Consider the following 21,152-nt stretch of genomic DNA (forward strand, 5'->3'; position numbering starts at 1 on the left):
GACTGTAGAGAAGCCTTCTATGACTCTGTTGTGGCCATCTTCTATGGTGTGGCCTGCTGTGGCAGCAGTATCACAGCAGCTGACAGGAAGAGGCTGGACAAACTGATTACGAAGGCCAGCTCTGTCCTGGGATGTCCTCTGGAACAGGTGGAGGAGGTGGTCAAGAGGAGGATGACAGCTAGACTGTCCTCCATGATGGACAAAAACTAAGGAGCTCCATTAGTGACAGCATGATACATCCAAGGTGTGTGAAGGAGAGGTGTCGCACGTCTTCCGACAGCTGTCAGACAAAAACTGCTCCAAAAATCCTGCGCATTAACTGTGCAATAAACCGTGCATTAACCATGCAATAAACCCGTGGCTTGATCAACATGTACACAGCTGCTATTGTGTGATCTTGTACTTTTGCTGCTGTAAACCTGGAATTTCCCCTTGTGGGACTAATAAAGGCATATCATATCTTATCTAATTACAGTCGGGTATGCTGTGCATGCGCATGTGCACATGTTTGTAACCCAATCACACAAGACACATGCACACGCGCATACATGTGAGCACAATTAATGGTGAATACCACTGATGCACAGTGACGAGCAGGACACTTAAATGCTCTTCCACTAGATGGCACAAGGTACATAATTAACATGTGTAGCCGCATGTTGCTACTAGTGCAACACAAGTCATTTTTGTGTGGTGGCGTACCGTGAGATTTTTCTATGTGCCAAATAAACATACACTTTTAACACACATGCCCGCCTACCTTGTGCTGTCGCAGCAGGAAGGGCAGCAGCATCAACATGCCTCCGTCGTGAACCACCCACCACACATCGATGGTGCCCTCGCCCAGGCGGTCCTGGTTGGTGGGGAAGCTGTCCACATTCTTTGCCACAAGCAATGCCTGGTGGGCAAATGTGGTCTCCCGCACTGTCTCTGGATGGACGAAGAGAGATAATATGACACTCTCCTCCTTAACTAACCCAGTAATCAGCACACCACGCATTATCCATCATTTATCCTCATTTTGGGTCCACCGCCTGGATTTGTACCTGTGAAATTCCTCCACGACTGCGGGTCATTGGACTGCTTCCAGGTTCCAGGCCATGCCATGAGGACGGTGTTATGCTTCATGCCTCCCAACCCGGCTGACTGGATGAGATGAGAGACCCCATCTCGGAGGTTGGAAGACACGACGACATGACAGAAACCTTTGGTCCGCTCTGCCGACATGGCAGACTTGATGTTCTGGAGAGAATGGCAGAGACTTGTTATTCGTATGTTCATTACAGTATGACTTCTTTTATTTTCCATTTTTTTGCCGTTTTATTTCTACAATGTTTCAGGGGCCAATAAAAAACGAGTTGCGGTCAACACTTTGGACACCCCTGCTATGTGAGGAAGACTATATATATATTTTTTAAACTTGTTTATGTATTGCATATGTAACCCGCCTGATTGAGACTGCCTGTGCCGGGGCTCGAAAACAGGACCTTCGAAATGGGGGACAGGAGCCCTGACCGGTGGGCCAAAAGCCCGGATTCTCAACCCAATGTTCAGCGCAGCTCTTATATATATTATTTAGTAATATAGCGTTCAAACTGAGGCTGAATTATTGTGGAGATACTGTTTTTTAATTTTAAGTTTATATTTAAGTTTATATTCTATAGTTTATTTTGTTGTTTTTCATCAACACGTAATCAACAATTCTGACATGACCTACAAAAAATGTCCTTTTTCCATAAGTTGAGCCTGTTTGATTGAATTGATTGAAATTTCTCATGTCACCAAACAACAAAAGAGAAGTACTACCCTCACTTAATAAAATGTGTTTGTCATACTGCTGTCATCTGGCAGTAACAATAAAATCAGAGTGAAATGAAGTTGTGACGTCACGTCGAGAGGCAAAAACACAGCCATGGACGCACAGCAAAGCCAAGAAAGTGAAATATACACAACAATAACACAATAATAAATATGTATTTTTTTGTTTAAATGCATATTTGTATGGGTGTGTCCATTTATTGCTCTTTTCCCCCCGCTATTCATGGTGGTTACAGACCAAGACCCCCAGTGAATGGGCAAAAATGCTGACCTACTTGGATCTACAGCTTTTTATGATGTCAGTGATCACATTGGAAAAACCGCCATACCTGCTCAGCCCTCTTCCCCTCCGTCTCTTTGGTAAGAAAAGTCCCCTCCAATACATTCCCCACTATCGTTAAGCCTTTCCCAGCCTTTAGCTGAGAGGTGAACGACAGCAGGCGAGGATGTTTGACCGCTTGGTCCGAGTCCAGGTTCAAGAGCACCAACAACTGAGGCCTGGATACCAAAAAAAAAAGAAAAAAAAAAGTCATTTAATTGCACCGAAGATTGGATTCTTACCTCTTCTCTAAAAAAAAAAATATATATATATATATATATATATATATATATATATTTATTTATTTTTTTAAATGCATCTCAGCTTTGTGGTACACTGGAGGTTAAAAAAAAAAAAAAAGTGAATTTTTAATATGAACTTCAGTCTTTTTTTTAATTTTTCTAATTTAATTTTTTAAATTACATTTTTCAAATATTTCTCCTTGTAAATTTTTCTACGCGCAACATTTATTTCCATAATATTTGGACTTTTTCCCCCAACCTAATTTTCCAAAAGTTACTATTTTATTTTTTTCCTCATAATATTACAACTTAAAAAAAAACACAGTTCAACTCTATACTACTCAAATTTTTCCTCAATATTATTAATATTATCCTCATAAAATTGCGACTTTCTGTCTGACGGAAACACGTCTGCACCCCAGGCAGCGAGGATCGAACCATCAACCTTCTAGTTTCTGGACCACCTGCTCCACCTCCTGTGCCACTGCCCCCCATATGCCAATACAGTGCAGTATATAGCAATCTCCTCATTTAATTTCTAATATGTCAACTTGTATTGCTCCTCATGAGGCTGTTCTCTTCTGCACTGTGTTTATGCTACCGTCGCCACCTCTACTCACCGAGATGAAGAGACTATATGACTGACAAAAGGTCTCACTCCATTCATTTCCGTTGTTCTATGGAGCAAACGCGGCAAGGTGCTGAAACCACTCTGCGCATGCATGCATATGGCAATATACTGGGGCCAGCAAAATCAATTAAAAAAAAGGGCCGCAAATGGCCCCCGGGCACCCACGGTGACCAGTCAGTCACACAATTCACGGCTTTATTTTTTGTCATTTCCTGTTGCCACTGAGTGACGCTGTGACTAAACCAGGAAGTGACCACAGCATAGATTTAGACTCTCATCATCATCATCATATGCACCAATTATGATGGAGGGCTCACCTTGCGGAGTCAAATGATTAAGTTACATTGTGGCGAAACGTTGCATTGATGGTAAAGTTTGATGGCATGCCCCGCCCACCTCCTATTGCGTAGGCTAACCTCCTTCCTAATTTTTCATCGCCCATCTGTCTAGTATCCGTGGGGTTTTTCTGGCCTCATTTGGTCAAAGTCCCAAAGAGGAGTTCGTCAAGTACGACCCCCGGTTTTGACCCATATGGATGGTTCAGACTAAAATGGCCAACTACCTGTTTAAATGCACATTTTTTTTAAATTTTTTTGGCGTCTCCACCAAATTTAGTGATGAGATTAGATTAGATTGAAGATTTGTGTTCAGGAAATATCACAATTTACACCCGGTGTGATCCACTTGCAAACTTTGGTGCGTTTTCATGCATGTTAAAGCCTCCAAAAAGGGGAGCAAACGTCCAAATAGGGCCCTTGCACCGCTATTACTCGGTGCTTGGGCCCTAAATGAAAAACTGTCACTCAGAAATCTGCACAGAAAAATACACACACACAAACTCTACAGCACTGCTTTGAAATTCAAGACTACTGTAGTCATATTCAGTACCTCCAGTTTTTGGTGTGGGGGGCCGCGTCCTCAAGACGAATGAGGGCGAAGCGGGCTGCGTTTAGCGACAGGCCTCGAATGCCGTCACCCCATTCCTTCTCTGCCCTGATAAAGCACACACATTGTAACCGTTATATACTTTACTTAAATAGTATCATGTAATTTAATACAATTACCAGCATACCAACTATGCTAAATCACACATTTCATTCGCTAAGGTAAACATGCATCCTCTTTTCTGCTCTGTGAAATTTTTGGGACCTTTTAGCCCCACAAGCTAGCTTTTTCTATATTTTTTTTGTCATTCATACACAGCATTCCAGGGCACACTGTGCACAATGTACGGCAGTCCTCACCCTCTGTATTCAATATATTTGTAGATGCAGCCAGCGATGGCCATGGCAACGATGGCATAGTACCAGGAGGAAATGAACATGAGCGCTAGACACAAGCTCATTCCCAGGAAGGACAGAGTCCTGTGAAAGAAACAATTAACAATTAACAAGACTTAGTCCACTAATTAGAAAGCCCGCCTATTTGTAGAACCGTGTTGTGGTTTTTTTGCCTCATTAGCGGAGGCACAGAAAACCCATTTTGGAATGGACAGCGGAGAGGCTTAAACGTGGAGTAAAATGATGAAATTCACAGGGAACAATGTTGGTGGCAGGTATTGTCTGCAGCCTTTGCTGTGGAATTAATCTTAATGCTGAGGTGTATTGGTGTGCGAGTGCCTAAAATAGGCATCGGGGAAAACATCAATTAGGTCAATAGTTGGAACTCTAAAAGGTTTCAATGGACTTTTCCACATTCTGCCCTCTGAATAATGAATTATAGAGCATCTATCATATCACAGACCAGTGGTAATATTTGAAGCGTGGTCTCCAGTTTGGGGTTCGCAGGAGAGTCTGAACTGCACAGGCCAGGTTGACAAACAGGTAGCACATGAGGAAAAACCTGTTGGAAAACAGTCTGTTACAATTTTTCCCATTTGAATCCTTGCTGTATGACCTATTGCATTACGCCAGGGGTGTCCAAAGTGCGGCCCAGGGACCGTTTTTGGCATAATGTTAAAAAATGTATTCACTATTAATGGGCTCACTCAATTGCTTTGTCACCTATAACACAAAGTAGGTTTTGTTCAGATATTGGTCTATCCTGGATTGAGATTTGAGTCCTAACTCCATGTTTTATGGAGCAAAAAGAATGCAAAGACACCCACATTGAAAGGATTGGCGCCACAGCATCCAAAGAAGCGATGAGGATTCCGATCTCACAGATGCCACCGGTCAGCAAGAGAGCCCAGGTGGGTTCTCCGTTCGCCTTCCCGTGCCCAAACACCTAAAAATGACACATTAAAAAGCGTGAAAGGCTAAGGATGAAGCAATGCCCCCTTTTGGTACTGATCCAAACATATTCCCTGATTTTGTTTACATAACAATATCAGCAATGTAACAATATCAGGGTGTCCAATAAATACATTTATTTGTGGCAAGTAATCAGATCCGGCTGGATCAGCGGTGTCCAAAGTGCGGCCTGGGACTCGTTCATTACCGGCCTGCAGCACGTTGTAGAAATAAAATTAAACACTAAAAAAACAAACAAACTATAAAATGGGAAAAATAGAGGAAAAAGGCACAATGTAAAGGGAAAAAAATTGAAATTTTGATACTAATAATTAATAACACAAACCTTTGATTATTAAATATATGTAAAAAGAAAAGGCTTTACCTTTTTATTAATAAAATAAAATAAAAATATCAAAGTGGTCTCCCAACATTCAAATAAAAAAAAACAAATGACAAATCTAATGAGACTTTTGCAGACTCTGACATGAAAGCGCGTGTCGCTCTTTCCAAAGAGCACAAGCACTGCTCGCACTCACAGGCGGCTCCGTCCTGTTTGTGACATTAAAACAGGAGCGACAGAAGCAGAGCTGCGACTAACGATTATTTTCTTAGTCGATTAACAGCTTTCACAGATGACTAAGGAAATGAAAGAATAAATTCACATTTGAGAGGCAGAAATCAGAGGAGATTTACATTTTTAAATAAAAAAAACAATAAAATACCAACATAGTTGTTGATTAATTGGATAATAGATTAATCATCAATTTGCTGATTAACTGTTGCAGCTCTAAACAAAAGCAACTTAATGAAAACAAAGACATTTGTGAAAAAAAACAAACTTAGAAGGTATGGATAGTGTTGATATTTGGATCGAGGCACCCCCCCCCACTTTGCAGGTGCTGTCAGTTCCTCACCTGTAAGAAAGGTACTATGCCGTCTCGTGCGATGGCCTGCAACAGGCGCGGGGCTCCGGTCAAACTCTGCAGTCCCGCGCCGCAGCAGGAGAAGAAGGAGCCGATCACAATGACCCACGGTGAGGGCCAGGACAGCGTGCCGATAACGAGGTTCCCTTTGACAGAGTCGCCGAACCTACAAGAAAAAGTAATTTAGCTGCAAAATGCGTGGGAAGGGCATGTTGGCATTATTTAATAGCTCATTTTGTACACACGATGTTTGACACTGCAGTATATTTCATCCTTTGTTGAGTTATGTAGGTTGTATACGTCTTACACTTGATCACCCTCTGTCATAAAGATACCAAAAACACTTTATTTTGACCCACTCCATGTTACACCTGCCATGACGTGTCACAAATTTTCCTGAGTCAGCAAGAAATCCTCATCAATACAAAGTATGTCATGTGATTCTGCAACAGTGATTGTGAAACTAAACACTTGTGGAGCAAGGACTAGCTTTTGCAATGTGTGCAGAGTATTGCAATGCGTGTTCAAGTCTTACTTGTCTCGAAGCAAAACGCCCTCAATGCAGGCGCCAAACAACACCACGCTGCTGAAATCTGAGGAAAACTGTTAAGGGGAATAAATAATTCAAACATCCAAACTGCATTGTTCCATTGCAATGGACAGAATGAAAGGCTTCCCATATACTGTAGTAGCCATACATACTGTACAGTGGTGTGAAAGAATGTCTGCCCCCTTCCTGATTTCTTATTATTTTTGCATGTTTGTCACACTTAAATGTTCCAGCTCATCAAACAAAGTTAAATATTAGTCAATGACAACACAACTGAACACAAAATGCAGTTTTTAAATGAAACTTTTTATTATTAAAGGAGAAAAAAATCCAAACCTACATGTCCCTGTGAGGAAAAGTGATTGCCTCCTAAATCTAATAACTGGTTGGGCCACCCTTAGCAGCAACAACTGCAATCAAGCATTTGTGATAACTTGCAATGAGTCTCTTACAGCGCTGGGGAGGAATTTTGGCCCACTCATCTTTGCAGAATTGTTGTCATTCAGCCACATTGGAGGGTTTTCCAGCATGAAGCGCCTTTTTAAGGTCATGCCACAGCATCTCAATAGGATTCAGGTCAGGACTTTGACTAGGCCACTCCAAAGTCTTCATTTTGTTTTTCTTCAGCCATTCAGAGGTGGACTTGCTGGTGTGTTTTGGATCATTGTCCTGCTGCAGAACCCAAGTTGGTTTCAGCTTGAGGTCACCAACAGATGGCCGGACATTCTCCTTTATGATTTTTTGATAGACAGCAGAATTCATGGTTCCATTTATCACAGCAAGTCATCCAGGTCCTGAAGCAGCAAAACAACCCCACTCCATCACACTACCACCACCATATTTTACTGTTGGTATGATGTTCTTTTTCTGAAACGCTGCGTTACTTTTAGGCCATATGTAATGGGACACACACCTTCCAAAGTATTTTGGTCTTGGGGATCATCAAGATGTTTTCTGGCAAAACTGAGGCAAGCCTTAATGTTCTTTTTGTTCAGCAGTAGTTTTGGTCTTTGGCCATGCAAGCCGTTTTTGCCCAGGGTCTTTCTTATGGTGGAGTAATGAACACTGACTTTAACTGAGGCAAGCAGGATGTTGTTGTGGGGTATTTTGTGACCTCTTGGATGAGTCGTCGCTGCTCTCTTGGGGTAATTTTGGTTGGCCGGCCATTCCTGGGAAGGTTCACAACTGTTCCATGTTTTTGCCATTTGTGGATACTGGCTCTCACTGTGGTTCGCTGGAGTCCCAAAGCTTTAGAAAATAAATCTCAATTTATCTCAGGTTTAGGGGGCAATCACTTTTTCATACAGGGTCATGTAGGTTTGGATTTTTTTCCTCTCTAAATAATAAAACGTTTTACTTAAAAACTGTATTTTGTGTTCATTTGTGTCATTGACTAATATTTAAATTAGTTTGATGATGCAAACATGCAAAAAAATAATAAATCAGGAAGGGGGCAAACACCTTTTCACACCACTGTACATTTTAGAATTGTATAGACCCATTGTTTCTCATAATATTATGACTTTATCCCAAAATATTTCAATTTTATTCTCTTAATTTAACTGTCTACAACCTAATTTTCCCAAAAGTTGCATCTTTAGTCTTTGTATTGTTTCTCATGATACTACAACTTTTAAAAAAATAATAATATTTCAACTTCATACTTTTAAAATATATTTTTTCCCTTATAATATTATGACTATATTGTTGTAAATGTATGACTTTTTCCTCTTGAAAGAGTGCCACTTTTTTCTGAATATTGTAATTTTATTCTTTATTCTCCCAATAGTTCAACTATTCTGATGAAATTAATGCTCTTTTCTTTCAATTTTGCATTTTTTTGTTTTTTAGTTTTCCTGTTTAACTGTATTTTTATGGATGTGCCAAAGCAGCACTTTGGACAACCCTGGCATAGTCAGAGGCACCTCAGTTTGTGTAAGAAAGGTGCAGCTTACTAGTAAGTTAAGGTAAGTTAACACTTAACAATGAACTACTATTGTATGTGGATAACAACGACTCAGCGCTAAAAACAAACTTGGTTTTTAATTGTTATTTATAATTAAATGGATACTAAATAGGTACTCCATCAGCAACTCCCCTCAAAGCTACAGTATAGTGAGATATTGAATGAACAATAACGGGACACATATCTATATGATTTTAGAGTGGCTTTTTGGAATTTTGTTCATTTGAATTGAGACCATTCACTTTTTTTTAATCAATAAATCTATTCAGCTTTAGTGTCATGCTGACACGTATACGGATACAGATGATAGAGGTGGTAAAGATAGCCAGGATGGTTCCAACTGGGATGGATCTTTGGGCGTCCCGCAAGTCACCTGATCGATTTGACCCAGCCATGATTCCTAAAAGCGAGGTCACAAAAACAAAAAGGATGAAATCTTTCAAAGAGGCTCAAAGTCCAGTGCTGACAATGCTGATCACAAGATGGAAACTACTGCGCGTTATGTACGATAGCGCTCTCACCAGTGACCGAGGGGAAATAGATTCCCACAAGCAGGGTGAAGAAGGTGGCGATATCATTGACGACGTACGGCATTAAGATATCCTGGGTGGAGTTACTTCCCTCTGTAGAAGACAACTTCTTGCTTTCGTCCAACATGCCCAGGGGGCCATATGCGGACCACATATTTTCTAGAAGAGGAGCAGAAATACAGACACTCAGAAATTAGTACAGCAACGCCCTTCGCCCCTGGCTGACTCACGTCGACATAACCAAAACTTGTCATCTCTTGCACATTTAATTGTGACTTTGGCCAAAGACAAAATGATTTAAAATTATTTTTTATACTAGTATGTCTTGACGACAAGATACATTCATTTATTTGTGGCGGTCCAAATGCATTTGTGGCGGGGTACCCGTTCGCCCTTGCTCATAAACACATTATAACGCGCCTGGTCTGCCAGAGAATAAGAAGACGGCGCAGGAGGGACCAGTGTTGCCAACTTTGTGACTGTGTTGCAAAATAGTGAAGAGACTTTTGGAGAGTCTGGCTACTTTTGGAGAGTCTGACATGGAAGCACGTATCGTTCTTCTCAATGAGCAACAAGTGCTGCTGTGGGCGCCTCCCGCACCTCAAAGGTGACAGTTTAGCAACCATTTGTAATTCGAAAAATATTTGTTTTCCACGCACTTTGGGCAAATGTGGCATAGCCAATTATGCAAATCTAAAGATGACATCATTACATCATACCACGCCACAAATACATAGCGGTCCTTTGAGAAAGGCTGGGTGCAGCCCACTGGTCATGCTCTAATTGATGATAGTCTATACGCACGGGTTAGCGTACAGTATGTAGTGTATGTTGGCTCAAACCTGAAATGACTCCACTGGTGAGTCCAGGGATGCCCTGAATGTTGGTCACGTTGTTCTTCTTGAAATAATCGTTGCAGGTGGCGTTGAGCTCAGGCCCATCGCAGAACAGCTTCCACAGCTGCGTAGTCACGGTCATGTTATCGATGACGTCAGTCTTAAGACACTTGTCAAAGTTGTGGTTCTGCAGGGTGCGATTCCCCAGCATACAAACACTATAAAGAAGGAGAAGAGAGTAAGAGTTATCCTTTTAAGTAATGACATGACTACTTTGGCAACTAGACAGTCGATGAAGGTGTTCTGGTGTACTGTATACTGGACTCACGGGAAGTCAGGGGGTTCGAAGATGGTCTTGATGACGCCAGCATAGATGGCGAGGATGGACAGAAAGACACAAGCCAGGAAGACGAGCGCAAGCTTGTTGACATATTTGACTCCCACAAAGACAACCACAGACATCAGTGTAAGGCAGCATGTGCCGTACACACGCATGTTGTTCAGGAGCGCGTCAACTTCATCCTCCTTCTTTTCCGCCACAAAGATGGCCGCTTTAGGCACGATGTAAGTCTGAAAGGAGGAAGGAATGATGTTGCAAATTAGCTTCTTGCTTTATATCGCCACTCCTGGATATCACTTAACAGTATGTGCAACAAAAAAAACGATACAGTGTGTTGACATAAGGAGTAACTGAAAATAGCTTTGAACATGCTGACTTGCACAAAGTTAGTTGCAGTAGTAGAATCTAGGTTAATACTGCCATGCATTTATTTTGAAGCTGGGTTTGCAGTGAACAGGAAGTCACACTGTGCACGTTTTAATGGTCTGTGTAACTAGACAGCACTTATGTTGCTGTTGTTGATTCACTCCACCCATTTTTTGTAGATGACCCCTTTGGATCTCAGATTTAGCATGTATGTAATAGGAAGAACACGCTGGACCCGGAATTGAGTGGGTCCACACGGGTTGTCGACGGGGTCGGCTTCCACGGGTTGGAGTGTACTTTATATATGACGTGCTGACTCACCAGTAGAATCTCTATGGTACCCAGGATGTACATGGAGCCAGCAAATGTGGTGCCTAGGTAGAAGCAGAGACCGACAGCTCCACCAAACTCAGGACCAAGAGATCTGGAAATCATATAGTAGGAGCCCCCAGCTGGGGAACAAAACAAACAAGCCGTGAGCTTTAAGGGAACAAAAGTAGTCGCAACCCAAACAGAGCTCAATGGAAGGATGAACTATTGTCTCCTGAATTAACAATAAACATTTACAGTATATTGCTGGTAGGCATATTATACGACTATAAAAAAAACACCTAATACTTTTTTCCCCTGATTGCAGGTGGTCGAATCGATCCAGACAGATTATATAATATAAACATCTTATATTATTCACTAATTTGTTTGTTGATTAAAAAAATGTTTGTCTTTATCCTGTGTTTTAGTCTGATTATATGACGATTATGACACAAGATAAATTAAAGAAAAAAACAAATCACAAAATCATTCAATGATTGTGAAAAATGTAAAAGTTTATCGGTTTCGACAACACTGGCCTTATATTTACTTGGTATCGGATTGATACCAACATTTGCAGTATTTCTTACCCGAGACAGACATTGATTCAGCAAAAGGCATTTATTTGTTCACACCCAGCAACTAATAGAGGCAGAATGAAGGCCACTATTTGAGGGTGCACAATTTAGAGCAGGGGTGTCCAAACTTTTTCCAGCGAGGGCCACATACTGAAAAACGAAAGGATGCAAGGGCCACTTTGGTATTTTGTGAACCAACACAGAGATATGCTAAGAAGCTATATAAAGTATAGTAATATAGGTGAAATGCTACTAAAAATGAACATTTTTCCATAATAATACGAGTTTATTCCTTTAAAAATGCAACTTTTGTTCTCCATTCAATTATGACATTTTTTCTTAATATTTTGACTTTATTCCCGTAAAATTACAGCTGTTTTTTCCATTTCTGCTGTTTTTTTTTTCAACTATTTCATTTCAGCTTTTCGCTTGTAAATTTTCTTTTTATATCTAAGAATGCATTTTTTCTTTATTTCAACATTGTTACTAAAATGATATTTTTCCTCATTTTCAAAGTTTATTCTCATAAAATTGCAACCTTTTTCTCATTAGAAAACTATTTTTTTCCTCTAATTTTCAAAATATTTCAATTTTCTTCTTGTATTTTTTTCTTCTCCTAATATTTTGACTTTATCCCCATGTTATAAATTTCCCCCCAACCTAAGTTTCCAAAAATTACAACTCTATTCATTGTTTTTGACTTAATAAAAAAACAACTTCATGCTACTAAAATGAAAATTTTCCTCATACTATTACTTTATTCTTGTGAAATTATGGCTTTTTTTAAAATTAGTGTGTTGATCCGAAATCAGAGAACGTCAACCTCACGCTAGCAGGAGGGTTTGTTGGGGGAACGAGCCATGTGTCAAGAATAGGAATTTTTATGGGCGTCTCAATTATTTGCTTACTTTTGCCATAGGCAGGTGGTCATGGAGCGTAATCCCCGCAAAATGCAGGGCTCGACTGTAAGTGCACGAGCAACAAAAGCATCATACCTGGCACAACGCCATTCGTAGCAATTGCACTCATGGATATGGCTGTCAGCATGGTCTGAAACAGAACACAAGAACAAAACCATCAACATAAACGCCCACAAACTCAACTCATGGATGGGTGCCATCATTTATAGATTTGTAACTTTGACTGTGGATTTGTAACTGTCACATTTGCGACATATCAATAACATTTTTACCATCAACAACCAATACCTTTCCATCACAACATACTTGTATGATTCGGCCAGTTGGGTAAAGCCAGTCTGTTAAAATACTTCTTAAAGGCTTATGCTCTGAGTCTCTGGGATTGGTAATGGATACAAGCTTTTCCGTGAAATCAGTCATTATGGACGATGCCATTTTCATCAGCCGCTTATCTAACAGCTTCTCAATGAGGATAATAAGGAAGGACACAACGCAAGATAACAGAGACATGGAGGTTAACTAACAACAAGAGCAAGGTGAATGCTTGAAGGTGGGAGAATGGGAAACAAAAAGTGGTGGAAAAGAAAGAAAGGGGAAGGAACAGAGCAGGTCCGGCGGGGGGAAAATCCGTGACTATCCATGACGAAGATAAACCTCCGGCTCTTGGCCGGGCATCCGGTTTAAAATGGCAGACAAGCTGGAGTAAAGCCAATTAGCTGTTAATTTTACCCCTCACTTCCTCTTAAATCCAAAGCAGCTATACCACTTCTTTACGTGAACGCTACCAGAAATACCTGACTTAATTAAACAAAGTAGGGGACATTGGAGGGAGGAAGATGGTTCTGAAAGGAATGTCGAAATCATGATTTTCCCAACATTTGCATGATATGCTCCATAATCAAAAATGTCTGTGTTTGAATTCGCACACTTACTTAGCATTTTGAGTGCATAAGTGCTTTCCACTGAGAAGCACGGCAAAATGCAGTGCGCCATTAGTCCGCTGCAGGCTCATCTTCCGCTCCTCATGCTGCTGGACTACTCAGCTGCTTCTCGCTGCTGGCGTGACGCTGAACAGCAGCCTGGGTTTTTTCTTCCGTCAGTCTTAGTTTCTTGTTTGTCCTGGTGTGACTGGCTGTCCTGTCTTTGGTTTTGTCTAGGGTTTAGTTGTGTGTTTTTTCTCATTTCGGTGTAGTGGTGAGGTGACAGGACGACGGCTCTGTATGGGGTTGGTCTATTCACCTCACTGTCCTTTGGTTTGTTTGGGCCGGTGCATTACGACCTTTTCTTTGGGTACAGAAGGGTTCTTTCATCCCTTTTTAGTTTATTAATAAATTTGGGAGACTTTTCCCGTCTCCTGTGTCCTCATTAAATATATCTACATGTAATATCACCTGGGTTGTACCAGGAACTAAGTACACAGTGTACTACAGTACAGCATACATATTGAATTGAAACGCAGCCATTCAAATGCACTGATGCAGATCTTAGGGCGTTGAATTCATTGCAGCTGGACTGTGCAACTGACTGAGCAGACTTTATCGGTTCTTGCTCAAAAACTAGATAGGACTAGCACTGGATAGGACAGCTCCATTCTGGCTCAATACAGCTGAGCATCCAAACAGGCTTCATCAGTTCTTGCTCAAAGACCAGACAGACCATCTTTAGTCTGAATCTAGCCTGGAAGTGTCCTACCTAGTCTTTAGGCATGTACTGATGAAGCTTGATCGGATGAAAGGCGAAGCGTCTTTTAAGACAATCAGACTAGAGTTGTCCTATCTAGCCTTTGGACATGAACCAATGAAGCCTGCTTGGATGACAGGAGAAACGTCTTCTAAGACAGTTGCGATCAATCCAACGTCCTGAGAATTCAGTGACCTGGATGAACGACAACATTCACAGACATGCACCAGTATTTGATTTGAGACACTTCCTGTTCCTGTTGCGTACAACTGGCATATAAAAAGCCTTCTGTGACCAGAGAAAAAAAAAAAAGATTCCGACCAATTCTGTTGATCTACATTTTACCGTCTATATTGTTAAATGTTGAAAACATAAACTCGTAGGTACTTAAGCAAAAATACAGCATATTGTTTTTAAGCTCTGACATTTGCGTTTAATGCTGGAGGTTAGTTGACCTATAGTGCACGAACTGTGACCTTTGAGCGGGTAGACAATTTGGATCTCTCCGCACACAGTCTGATGTGGTCTAAGCAGCGAAAATGAACATTAATCTCTTTGACTAAGCTTAGTCCACTTCTTATGTAAAAGCAAAGAGGGAACCTTTCAAATGCACTTAATATCAGTAATGGGAGTTTCTACTTCACTAGCGACACAGTTTAGCGGTGACTTAAATCTCATATGAATCCATAACATCTTCTGTGGCTGACAGTTGGCTGTGAATCAATATGTTACACCCATTTTGGATTGATTATTTGGCATGTGATCCAAGCCACCACCGTGAATGCAACTGGACGTGGTGTGTCAGTGCAGTATTCCATCAGGAAGGAGGTAAAAATCATACAGTCGAGATCGTACTCAAGGTTTCTGCCTGTACTTTCCCTGATTAATCTGAGGTAATCCATTGTCTGGCTCGGGATTGCAAACTAGCGCCAGTGTATGTGAGAGCGTACATCGCAGTATGACGCTTTGCAGATGGACGGATTACACGCTAAGCAGTGGAAATGCTGGTCCTTCATTACTGCTGTCAATTCATTTCACACACACACACACACACACACACACACCAATGCTTCCACATTAAGTTATATAATCTTGCAAGTGACTGCTCTATCACTTAAATCTAAAATCTCTTGATGAAATGCAAATGCTACCCACGTCAAGAATGAGGCCAACTCTAAAATTAGATTCTAGTAGGAATTGGGGTGAGAGGATCCATCTTAATATCGATTGTATCGACACCAAGAATAGTATCAGTATAGACAGTCTTCTATGTCGTTGTGTTATTTGCATTGTTACATTATTGAAATTGTTATATTTATACAAAGCATAAAATATCAGTATCGCCAATACTTGCCCTGTATTTACTTGGTATCAGATCAGATCAATCAAAAATTTGCAGTATGACTCGCCCCTTGAAGGAATGGGCATTTGACTAAAACCCCTTGATTTGACACTTCCATGATCAACTATGTGTAAAAATTAACCGTCAATAAATCAATTAAATCTTATTTTGAAAATAGGATATTTAATCAAAATGTTCTATACTGTCAGTTCTATACTAACAGAAGTCTGTGTGGTTGTAGCTCAACTTCCCATATCCAATGTTATGCTGTTCTTCTTCAGGTCACACACTAGCTGAGGCTGAATCAACCGTGCCTCTGCTGGCAGCAGTCAAGTACTGCACTCCATTTTGCCTTAATCAACAATCTGCACACTCAACAGAATTTTAACAAACAGTTCATAGATTTACCGAGATTATAACACCCATCCCTGGTTTGTAGTGTTTGACATGAGTATATTTGAGTTTTGTATACTCACACATGAGCAGCATAAGCCAACAATGGCCAAGGACTCTAAGATGCCAGCCGTGCCGACGATCCACGTAAGACGAAGAAACAGGATTACCCCCAGAATGTTCTGGATGCAGGGAAGATAGACGCCCATGAAGGTCCCCATCTGAGGGCTCTAGAAAGAGGGAGAGTGAGATTAGGCAATGTTAAAAGAAGGGGTAAGAGGAGAATACCAACTTCTGCCTATTAAGGATCCTCATGAAGAGATCGCTCAATTGGGATAACAAACATTCAGGCTCGTGCTGATGATGAATACTTTCTGGGGAGACCGTTTCATACTGACTACCAGGGTCACGCATCAAACAGAGAATGTGCAGGCCCGCAGATCAATTTGACAATCACACAATACCCAACAGTTAGCTGTGTAGACAAACACCAGCCAGAAATAGGATTTGCCAGCCGGAAATAGGATTTGCAAAGCTGTTTTCAATTCACCGGACAGTAAGGGTTGAACTATCAAAATTATTCCAATGCTTTCTGAAGCGACATACTCTGCACTTGCTGTATATATGGGCCATTACGGTAATCATAGGGACTACGTCCTAGCACCTCCAGAAGATGAAAAGATTTCATATTATATGGGTGTTTGAGTCTTTTTGTTGTGTTGTTTTGCTGTGTTTGTTTGTTGAGGAGGTCGTCTGGGAGGTAAACAAGGAGGCACGTTCCCATACTCTTGATATTCAATGTGTGCATCTTACTGTATTATCTAGTAAAAACCTGTCAAATTAAGTTCACTTTTTGAGATATAATATATATACTCCTGATCAAAATGTTAACACCAGTTCAAAAATTGCAATAATGTACATTTTGCACTGTTCAATCTAAAGTAGGTTCTAAGCAGACCTTCAAAATGCAAAAGGAAGAAAGGGAGTGAGACAAAAAAATGTTTCCATCCATCTATCTGTTTTCTTCCACTCATCCGGGTCCAGGACACAGGAGCAGCAGTCTCAGTAGGGAAGTCCAGACTTCCCGGTCTCCGGCCACCTCTTCCAGTTCTACCGGGAGGACACCAAAGGGTTTCCAGGCCAGCTGTGAGACATAATGCCTTCATTGTGTCCTAGGTCTGCACAAGGGCCTTCTCCCGGTTGGGCATGTCCGGAATACCTCACCAGGGAGGCGTCCGGACTAGATGCCCGAGCCGCCTCAACTGGCTCCTCTCAGTGTGAAGGAGCAGCGACTCCATTCTGATCCTTCAATGGAACAATGGAACTTCAGGTTGTGTAGGGGTGTCAAACGACGACATGAAGGCCCTCGTCGGTGTGGTAATGACTGGCTTTTTCAACAGGACAACGCTGCAGTTCACAATGCGTGCCTGACGAAGGACTTCTTCCAGAGGAATAAGCTCACTCCTTTGGACCATCCTACGTGTTCCCCTGATCTAAATCCAAATGAGAACATTTGGGGATGGATGGCAAGGGAAGTTTACAAAAATGGACATCGGTTCCAGACAGTGGATGCCCTCGGTGAAGCCATCTTCACCACCTGGAGCAACATTCCCACTAGCCTCCTGGAAACACTGGATTCTCAGTCATCCGGGTTGAATCGAGGCAAATGGACTTCTTCTCCTGACTTCTGAAATAAAGAATCCGTTTGGATTAAAGGTGAAATGTCTTCAACTACAAGAAGAAGTCCAGTTGCCTCGATTCAACCTTTGCACACGGGTCACCTTACGATTCTAACCTGCATTCTGAACAGATGGAGGCACTCTAAAAATACCTTGACAGCTTTCTTCTTGGAACTCTCATCATCATCTGCCTCCTCGTGTTCCTGGGCCCCCTGGGTGAGATTGGTGTAATTTGCCAGTTTATTGAGAAGCGATGACACCATGGGGTTGCTGTCCATCTCCTCCTGCAATCATAATGCAAGGATTTAACATGCTGAACAATAAGATGTTCTGCTTCCCAACAGGTTGAAGGATTCCTAAGTTCCTAAGATTCCTAATTGTTTAACACATACATAAAAACACAATGTTTCCAATGAACAAAGAATTTGTTGAAGTATTCCAATAATGACCTCTGCCAATGAAAGTGAGGGTCTTAAAAATAACTATGTAGTGATCAGTGGTATTTTTCACATGCTGTAGGTACTCACTACTAATGAATGATAATGTAAGGTGATCAGATGGAATCAGGAATCACAGTGCAACCTTCAGGCTGGTCGTCAGGCTAGCCCTGGGGGCTAGCGGTCTTTACCTTTCTCCAAGCCGCATCTAAATAATCTATACTGCTTGCCTCACGGTCATATTTTATCTTGTGTTCACCAACTTGTAAACAAAGTTGACAGGGCGCAGCCATCTTGCAATGATGTCACGATATTACGTCATCACATGTATGCACTGCTGTTTGGTCAAATTTGGCTTATTTGAGAGGTACCTCGGTTAACACGTTTTTCCGTTAACATCCACATTTTTTTTGCTAAAATTTTGCCTTGGTTTGCGTTCGCCTGCTTGGTTAGCATGCAATTGGGAAGCGCAACAAGCTGTTGTTTTTGTGCTTGGTTGTTTACGCAGCCATCTTGGATCACGTCCCAAGACAAAATCTTGCAATACTTACTTTACCCATAGCTACGGCAGCCTGAAGGCCCCTCCCTTTTTGCAGTTAGGTAAAAGTGACATTAAATATTCAGTTGTCCATTCATTTGTAATTATTTTTGCATCATTTTCTGCATATAGAACTATAATCATTGTCTATAAAATGTGTTTTACGGTAACATTTTAAGGTCCGACTCAAACCTAAAGGGACTCTAACCAGAGCAAATTTTCCCACAGAAAATAATGTAAATCCAATGAATCCGCTCCAGACAGCCAAAAACGTTAACACAAAACACATAAATGACGAATGAAAGTGATAAATTTAACATTACTGTTACCTAGGGCTGGGCTACGTAGGCCTATCCATATTTTTTAAATATCAATATTTCTTTTAAGCAAGATATCAAATGCAAACATATCATTCATATCGATATAGATTGGACTTGCACTGTAATGCGAGCTAGCTACACCTTACCACAGGCCGCCTGCACCAGCCTCTGGAAGAAGCGGCTAACACCGAGCCCCGGAACAGCTACCCCTCACAATAAGCACCATCTGCAGCTGGCCGAGGAGTGGCTACATTTAAGCCACATTTAACTGACCAACAACATCGGCGATGTCACTGAAATGTAACCCTAAGAAAACTACAAACCCAGTTCATGTAAAAGATGGAGCATCATCATTTCCTGTGGAAAATGGAGACCAGCGGTCACCAACGTTTTTCCTTGTGAGAGCTACTTTTACAAAATGAAAATGGCCAAGAGCTACTCATTTTTGTAACATTTATTTTCAGAGCTTATTTTAAACCCAAACAAAGCAAATATGCTTGTTTTACCAGAACATGAACAAAACGCTGGTGTCCACATGCCTTTCTTTCTACTGTTCTTTCATTATTAACTGAAAACCTGAATGAAAAGCAGGCTTGCGGGCACCTCCTGTGGTCGTGGGGGGCTACCTGGTGCCCGCGGGCACCACGTTGGTGACCCCTGATGTAGACAATGAGCTAACTGTACCATTAGTGCTGTGAAAGACATAACTAATCAGGTATTAAACCGACAAAGAGCCCCTAAATGTCCTCTTAAACAATGTACTTTATTTCATATTTTGTTCTTTTGGTATTAGCTGAGGATTTGAGCATAGATAAAGCTTTGTTATAAAGAAGATGGATGATTATATTTTACTTTTTCTACATTTATTTCAAAAAGAGAATGGACTGTTTTATTAAGGTGCTAATTTTTTAAGATTTTTTAAGATTTTGAAAATTTTAATGAAACAACTTTGCACGCATATTTGAATTTGACTTTTTCTAAACTCATTGTAGAAAAAATATTGGGTATACACTAGGTTCCCAACTTACGAACATCCGACATGCGAACTTTCAGAGATACGAACACAAGCTGACTGGTCTATTTTTTCATGTATTTTGCCTATACTGTACTGTTACTCCATATTTATACTGCTACATGCTTGACCAGTAGCCCTGTGACACTGAACAACAAAACATAAGCATTCAAACTTACCGGAGCATGTTCGCGGCATCTGGAGTCAAACATAATACACGTCGCCAGACTCTTTATAAGGTATCCTCGCCGGCGAACTTCCGCAACGTCACTTCCGCCTTTTTTCAAAAATGTATTAATAAATGATCGCTGTTTCGTGGTTGAATACGGTCTATTATTAGTAAAACAAATACGCATATTTAAGCAAATTGTACTTATTCTTGGCCTAAATTAAGCATTTTGAAGCATAAAAAGGCTAATTGAACTAGCTAAATGAACTAAAATGCAAATACAAGGCAGAAGAAGCATTCTAATTGTGAATGTAGCACTGTATTCTAAGTTGGCGTCAGTAATTGTTCGGTGAAAGAGGCACTAGACTGGCCCCTAAGGTTCCCTAGGGAACACATTTACTGTGACACTGCTCGAGCAGGAGTTTTATTTACGTCTTATTTATTCTTATTATATCTTATTATATTGGGTAACGCAAATGTGAAGGTGACTATATGGGTGTTATTTCATGTCTTCAGGTCTCCAGGAATGTTAAAAACCAGATTTAAAAGATCGTTAACAGGTTTTCTATGCCAAAACTGGGGAAATATTCCATCTATTAATTTTGAATCCTTCTTTGCGGAAATTCAATTATCGTGGCCGGGTCTGGAACCAATTAACCTCGATAAATGAGGGAAGATTGTATTGACGAAAATTTTACTTCAAAATTTTAAAAAATCGTCAGGCATCGACTGTATGTTACATATTGTAATGTAATTTTTGACTTGCTGTCTGCATTTGACCCTCTAAGACAGGGGTCTCAAACTCGTGGCCCGTGGGTCATTTGCGGCCCGCCGAGTCACATTTTGCAGCCCGCGACTTGTCTTCAAAGATTACTGTATTACAGCCTGCGACAAGCCAATGTTACTCATAAAAAAACTCACTTAAAAAAATGTGGTAAAAAAATTCCACCCATTTTCTATAATGCTTGTCTTCATTAGGGTCACAGGTAAGCTGGAGCCTATCCCAGCTGAATGCAG

The 21,152-nt window shown here is 41.0% G+C and overlaps 1 protein-coding gene across 6 annotated transcripts in view; it reads right to left on the bottom strand.

Annotated features, from left to right (window-relative positions):
* The window catches only part of slc12a7b (solute carrier family 12 member 7b), a 73,493-nt gene that overhangs the window by 10,453 nt on the left and 41,888 nt on the right, over positions 1-21,152 (bottom strand). For all 6 annotated transcript variants that reach the window (XM_054764981.1, XM_054764980.1, XM_054764978.1 and 3 more), the window contains exons 3-19: positions 17,812-17,943; positions 16,064-16,210; positions 12,641-12,695; positions 11,077-11,207; positions 10,378-10,619; positions 10,056-10,267; positions 9,205-9,372; positions 8,985-9,083; positions 6,703-6,760; positions 6,159-6,333; positions 5,118-5,236; positions 4,754-4,852; positions 4,255-4,374; positions 3,899-4,003; positions 2,148-2,316; positions 1,047-1,242; positions 761-930 (exon numbers count right to left, since the gene is read on the bottom strand). In XM_054764981.1, coding sequence (XP_054620956.1) covers positions 761-930; positions 1,047-1,242; positions 2,148-2,316; positions 3,899-4,003; positions 4,255-4,374; positions 4,754-4,852; positions 5,118-5,236; positions 6,159-6,333; positions 6,703-6,760; positions 8,985-9,083; positions 9,205-9,372; positions 10,056-10,267; positions 10,378-10,619; positions 11,077-11,207; positions 12,641-12,695; positions 16,064-16,210; positions 17,812-17,943 — 2,397 coding nt within the window. The remainder of the gene's footprint in view (positions 1-760; positions 931-1,046; positions 1,243-2,147; positions 2,317-3,898; positions 4,004-4,254; positions 4,375-4,753; positions 4,853-5,117; positions 5,237-6,158; positions 6,334-6,702; positions 6,761-8,984; positions 9,084-9,204; positions 9,373-10,055; positions 10,268-10,377; positions 10,620-11,076; positions 11,208-12,640; positions 12,696-16,063; positions 16,211-17,811; positions 17,944-21,152) is intronic.

The sequence above is a fragment of the Dunckerocampus dactyliophorus genome, chromosome 21 (genome assembly GCF_027744805.1).
Source record: "Dunckerocampus dactyliophorus isolate RoL2022-P2 chromosome 21, RoL_Ddac_1.1, whole genome shotgun sequence".
In the NCBI taxonomy this organism is placed as follows: domain Eukaryota; kingdom Metazoa; phylum Chordata; class Actinopteri; order Syngnathiformes; family Syngnathidae; genus Dunckerocampus; species Dunckerocampus dactyliophorus.